Source organism: Limulus polyphemus, unplaced genomic scaffold, assembly GCF_000517525.1.
Source record: "Limulus polyphemus unplaced genomic scaffold, Limulus_polyphemus-2.1.2 Scaffold1055, whole genome shotgun sequence".
NCBI lineage: Eukaryota > Metazoa > Arthropoda > Merostomata > Xiphosura > Limulidae > Limulus > Limulus polyphemus.
Window position 1 is genome coordinate 237,997 of NW_013666665.1, and position 7,141 is coordinate 245,137.

The following is a 7,141-nucleotide window of genomic DNA, read 5'->3' on the forward strand; positions in this document are numbered from 1 at the left end:
AAAACTATACATATAAACATAGTTATTAACTTCACACAAAAGAGTCAGTGTAAAACTATACATTTTACAAACTTTGGCCTAACAACTTTGCCTCTTTGGAGAGAAACAGAGCCTTTCCACTTCAAAACACAACACTAGTATGGAAGAGATAAGTCCAGCATAATGATGCAGCTTTGGCAGTCATGGCATGTGTTTTGTGGACAGATGTATCACAGACTTGAAGTCAAGTCTAGTATGATTCACATCTATTTTACCATGAATTATAAACAAATAAAATTTGGTGTTTTTTGGAAAAAATAATCTTATTATTGAAGAGTTTCTTCAAATTAGCATAGCATCCAAATGCTTATAATTTTCAGAAACTAACACAAAAACATTACTGTACTATCTTAACAAATCTACTATTATAAAGATCAGTATTCAGAATACTTGATAACATTAAAACTAATGGCCTTATAGAATGCTACGTGGCTAAGGTGAGAGTTGCATAACAATGGTTTCTTTGGCCACTATAAGAATAAATACCACAACATTCTATGAGAAAACAAGCAAAAATCTTGGTGTACGTTATCAGGTAAAAAACAAAAATGTTTTTCCTTATATTGATGCCAGGCCAACGGCCTACTAATATATCGGCACTGTTAAATTATTTACTTATGATCAAATTTTTAAAAAACTTACAGCTTTTGTTCATAAACAGGACGACTGTTTTAAAAAAAATTCCTTAAAAGTCATTACTTATGCAACTACACCATTTGTATTTTCACTTATTTTGGACATCCACAATATGAAACATATTCTCAGGAGAACTATAACTTCTACACAATGACAAACTGATTTTGTAACAAGTCTTTGTTAAAAAAAACAAAAATATATATATATATATAAAGTCTACTACTTTGTTAGGAATGTCTAGAAAAACATCAAGGTACAATAATTTACCATGGCAACATTTAATTGAAAATAATATTGTTGTGTTAGCTTAGAAATAGCCAATTATTGGCTGAGGCACTGAGTGGATTGCTTTAGAGTCCAGTTATGTTTGTTTCAGAAAATGCCAGAAAAGCTTTTCTGATAATTAATAACCAATCAAATAAAAACACTGACATTTAGTGCTTCATTCTGATACTATATGGTAGTGGAAGGATATTGGTTATTTTTTATTAATTTTTGAAAAAATTGGAGCAGGGGGTGTCAAGATCCTCCATAGATCTGTGCATGCTTATACAACATTAAAGAATACAGTTATTAATTTCTGGTAAAAATGGGGGTAGAGAGTTCAGACCCCTGGACCCTTCACCTAGATCCACTCCTTCTTATACAATACTTAAGAATACAGTTATTAACATTTAGAAAAACTGGATGTGGCCTGGATTCCCAAAATTCTCTCTCTTACATCTGCATCTGATTATATTACGTAAAAGAAAAAATAAATTTCTGGAAACAAAATGGGTGTAAGATTACACTTTATTTAACACTTAAGTAGCTAGAGTTGGCAGTGGGTGCTGCCAGCCAATTGTCTTTCATCTAGTCAGCACTTACAAATTAGTGACGGTGCCTTATAGCTTTAGTAGCTTTGCCATAACAAAGACAGGGCTAGAAAGTTTTGTGGCAAATGGAATCAAAGCCAAGACCCTTGAATTATGAACCATATTTGCTCTTTTCACCATTTCCAAACATTCAGCCAAAGTTTTCAAGCTTTTATTATTCATCACACCCAGATCCTTATTATTTTCTACAATCTTAGAATCAAAATAGATACTGTGATATCCTTTATGTATATTAGTAACTTTAAATGTATTATTACGACAGCGGAAGTCACTTGACGCTGGTAACACATAATGAGTTCTAGAAAGATCGGGGAACATCGCGAATAATCCAGTATTTGCTAGGCACCCTCTATTCTTGTATATAAGTGCGCCAGACAATTAATCGGAATGGAATGGCAGACAGGCAGAGATAGAGATGGACAAGTGAGTCAAGTGCAGTAGTAAGTAAACTGCGTGAATTGTTTGTTGTGAATTATAGCGTGTGTTTATGTTAAACTGATTGTGGAAATTAAGTGTATTTCAAAGTTGTATTGAGAAAGAATAAACTAGTTTTATTTAAGAAAGGACTTGTATCACTGAAGTTTCTGGGAAAGAACTTCTACAGAAAACTAACAAACGAACAGAGACATAACAGTATTATAAATATAAAAAAAAAGCTAAATCAACACCTCTCTTCTCTCTACCTATCACATGAATATTTTCAAATACCTCTCAATCCAAAAACAGAAACAATTACAGATACAACAAAAGCATCTCAATGCTCCTCTCTTCTTTCTTCCTTCTGCGTACTGTGGTTCTAGAAGCGAGTCATCTTCTTCAGCTTCAAAACCTTCATCACTGCTTAAGCTAACTCTTGCACTTTCAATCCCTTCAAAATGTCTTAAAAACACAAAGTTTAATATATATATATATACACAAAAGGAAACAAGAGAATTTTGCTGAATGAGTGATTAATAAAAACAAGACAATATAAAAATGAATTAAACTTGATAAAAGAGTTAGCACAAAGGAACACATATAAAGTGTAATAAACTTAAAATATCACCCAAAACTCGAGCGCTATCGAATATTTGACTATTCTAAAGCGCTCGAGTTTTGGGTCTTATTTTAAGTTTAAAAATGAATTAAAAAATATTTAAAAACTGTTTACTTATTACAGTTGACTTAAAAGAAAGAAAGAAAACCACAAATACATAAAATACCAGTTTTGTATCAGACAGGATACTCTTCAGTTTCTACTATACAGCTCTCTCGAACAAGACCTACTTAAAAATTTAAAACTTCCTGCATTCTTTGAAAATAAAAAAATCATATCACAAAGACAACCTAATAATTTATATGCTATCTTAAATCAGAGAAGTAAAGAAATCTGATGAAGGTTTTTTTTCCCTGCAATAAACCAGATTGTTATATTTGTGGATAATAATATTATATTATATTACATACACTAAATATATTACAGGCCCTATTGGGGAGAAAGTAGTTTTTTTAAACTCTAGATTTTGTTGTAATTCACATAATGTTATCTATGTTTTATCTCGTATTTGCTGTAAGCAAATATATATTTGAGAAACAGAAAATTTACATTTGTGAATAAATTTACACAAATCTCATGTTAGGAATGTAAATCATAACCCATTACCTGTTAACAAACACATTAATATATGTATTATGGAAAAATATCATACTTTAGAAGAACCTTTTTTTTTTACATATTTCCATTTTGGTATACTTGTGTAAAGAATAAAAGATTATTTTATGAAAATTATATTATTAATAAATTTAAAACCACAGAACATGTTACATAGTTTAACATACAGAGGGAGTTTAAAACATACATAAAGCTTTAAGGTACAAAATGTGGGAAGTTTTACATTGTTAAGTAGGTCTTGTTCAAGAAAGCTTTATTGTAGAAACTGAAGAGTATGCTGGATAATATGAAACTGGTATGTTTATGCTTTTATGTATTTGTAGTTTTATTTCTTTTAAATTAACAGTAATAAATAAATAGTTTTTCAAAATATTTTTATTAAAGTCATATATGTGTGTGTGTGTGTGTGGATAAAACAGTAAATATAATCAATTCATCTTCACTAATCCAGATAAACATCTGATAACTGCATGATACATATAATTATGCATGCATTAATTTTCATTAAAAGTTACACTATCAATATGGAAATATTTTCACTGTATTTTGCATCAAATTAAACTTATTAGAGGGTACACACAATAAAAGAAAATATCAATACTATAATTGTTGGACATTACAATTATGTTTAGAGAAATAATTGTTATTTATGTATCACAAAATTCAAACAGTTTTCCATAAAAAATTTAGGTGGCTCTGTGTTCAACATCTTTGCTTTCAAACTATTGGTAAGAGACAGATTTGTCAGCTTATTTGAAGTATGCTGCATACTAACATACAGCATTTGGAAGTGAACAAAGAACACTCTGACTCATCATGACTATCCCATTCATTTCAACACCCATCTGACCCAATATCCAACTCTGACTCCACAAGTACTCATCGAGCACTCTCTTGAATTTTCCCAATCCTGTTGCATCTACCATATTTCTAGGCAACCTGTTCCAATGGCCAACTATCCTATTGGGAAATTAAAAGTGCCTAATTTGCAGACGACTTCTACTCAGCCAAATTAAAAATGAGTGGCTATTTTCTGCTGAATGTTTATTTGAAATACTCACAGGCCTGTCAACTTTCCCAGTTTCAGAGGGAGTTTCCCAATATAGAGTCCTATTTCCTGATCTCCCAACATGCGATCAGGATCTCCCAATATCAACCTTTTTAATAATTTAACAAAAAGTATAGAGTCACAAAATTCAACTTCACAGAGTGCCAATCAGGATAAAGTAAATATTTACTGTGTGACATTGTTATACTTTGTTGTGTTATAGTGTCTGCTTGTTGTACCACATTCCAGTACATAGAGTGAAAGGGCATTTTCAATGGTGAGAAAGATCGTATCAGAGAACAGGACTGATTTAGAGCATGAAACAATATGTGCCCTTTTAAACTGGAAGTTTAACTCAGATTCCTTAGCCTGTAAATACAAGCCCAGCAAGCAGGTATTGAAAGATGCTAAAAGTGCAACATACAAATATAACAGAGAGCACTAATCAGGATATGTGTATGTTTTTTATTTTTCAATTCTTACAATAAAAGTGCATAACAATATTAGCAGATGACTGTGATTATATTAGTATGTAACCCCACTGTGACTGAAAACATCATTTCAAACTTATAAATGTATGAAGTTCCCCAGAATGCATAAAAGTGCACCTTTTTTTTCTAAATGTTCTGGGGGAGCATGACACCCCCAGGAAATGCTACTCGCTGTTGCAGTGCCTCCACAAAAAGTCTCCCTATTTGGCACCTCTCAGTGTTGACAGGTATATACTAACATCTACTAAATGTTACTTTACAAGTCGAGGTTTGTCAATACTCATAGTCATATTCAAATTACATCAATATTTTATAAAAATTGATTAATCAAATACCCCAAAACTTTATATTACTTTTCATCTGTAGAAAATAACAGAAGCAAGTTAATTTCACATGGTTATTTATAATATATATATCTAGCCATAAGTCATGTCTGACAAGATAAGTAATATATTAATATTAATAATTGAACCACTCTTTACGGTTTACATATTAAAGCCTAAAACTGAGTTAAAACTTAAACTAATTTAAAGCTATCAATTTATCCATGTTACTAATGTAGACAAAATTAAAGTAATACTGATGTTTCCAGTAATAAAGAAAAATAAAACTGTTGTCAAACTTAAATTATACTTTATAGTTATAGTGTTATAGCCTAGCATTGTTTCTGGTATTTATATTACTATTATTAGTATTAGTCAAAACCTTTGTTTTGTCAGGCTAACAGTAATGACTAATGTTAGCTGTCACTGTAAATCATATCCATATTTATAATATAACACACATTAAAAATAAATATTTTACTTTACTTTAGTTTTACTTTTAGTCCATTTACTACTACTAGTAGTAGTAGTAGTAGTAGTAGTACTAGGTCGTCCTATCCTCTAAATAATTAGTATATTAAATACTAAAAGTAAAAAAAAAAAAAAAGAATGTAATGATGATACAGTAATATTCTTATGATGATACTATGCAGTGTGATTCAAACTTATTTCACTTGTGCAACGTGACTGGTGAGTTATGTCACTTATGAATTATTTGACTTAATTTATAACTTTGGTTTTATTTGAAATAGATATACAGTTATATTTTACGGTAAAAATCATGCTACATATCACTATAATTACCTGGTACACTCCTTCGCTTTGTTACCAGTCACATCAGATTGAATTAATTTCATTTCTAACTGGGTAGATTTAACGCTTGTTGTTTTAGACATTTTTATCTATATCTATAAGCCTATGTCAACTGTTACAGCCATGGCGCAGACAGTGATAAAAACAAGTAGTTGTTGTTAGCACAAATAAAATGTAGCGCCACCTGTAAAGCCGATTTAAATAACAATTTTGTTATTGTTTAAATTATATTAATTTAAAAACTGCATCTTAATGTCATTCATTACAGAAACTTTGAAATTATTTAGTGGAGAGACTTACAAGGAAACTAGTCCCTCGATGGCTCAGCAGTAAGTCTACAGACTTGCTATGTTAAACATCGGGTTTTGATACCTGTGTTGGGTAGAATAGAGATAACCATAGTACAGCATCGCGCTTAACAACTAACAAAACAAAACAGGGAACTTAATTGAAAGAATCATGCACAGTCAAAATCTAAATTACTCAGCCAATGACGAAGAAAATGACCTTGAATGTTATATATATATATATATATTATGATCAACAGGTGTGGCCCCCACCCACGCAGCTGTGAAAGTATTATTTTAACACTTGTGATATTCAGGTCCACTGATATCCAGCAGAAAAACAAAAGTTCCCTGAGAAAGCAGGTTCAGGACTGTTAAGTGAAGAATCAACTGAACACGGACAGTAGAGGAAAACAAGCAAGCACAAGTACAGTTCGAAATACAAAATTCTTTATTTACCAAACATAGGGGAAACAGGAGACAAAATAATGGAAACATTCGGATTAAATACTCTATTGAAACAAAGCAGTACAACTATTCAACAACAACAACAAAAAATTAAATCACTGAAAGTTAAGATTAAAAGATGAAAAGAAAAACAACTGAACTAAATACAGACATAAGAATAAAGCACGCTGTTTAACTGAGAAGAAATCGAAACATTAAACTGCTTCCCAAAGCTGGTATTTTGCATTTCAAAGAGAGGGGAATTATACTGCAACAGTGCACGAAATCCCAGCTCAAGGAAGATGCAACATGCCGTATATAATCCAGTCATAATCATTTGATTTATATACAGACAGCTTCACTACTCCATGTTTACACGTTTACAATCTTGCAGATTAAGTATAGGCCTGGCCTGGTGGTTAGGGCGCTCAACTCGTAATCTGCAGGTCGCGGGTTCGAGTCCCCGTCACACCAAACATGCTCGCCCTTTCTGCCGTGGGGGCGTTATAATGTGACGGTCAGTCCCACTAT

The 7,141-nt window shown here is 31.6% G+C and overlaps 1 protein-coding gene across 1 annotated transcript in view; it reads right to left on the reverse strand.

The window, feature by feature from the left end:
* The window catches only part of LOC106461898 (probable phospholipid-transporting ATPase IIB), a 39,003-nt gene extending 32,986 nt beyond the window's left edge, over positions 1-6,017 (reverse strand). The window contains exons 1-2 of the mRNA XM_022388993.1: positions 5,868-6,017; positions 2,259-2,429 (exon numbers count right to left, since the gene is read on the reverse strand). Coding sequence (XP_022244701.1) covers positions 2,259-2,429; positions 5,868-5,959 — 263 coding nt within the window. The 5' untranslated portion in view covers positions 5,960-6,017. The remainder of the gene's footprint in view (positions 1-2,258; positions 2,430-5,867) is intronic.
* Positions 6,018-7,141: the final 1,124 nt, after the last annotated feature.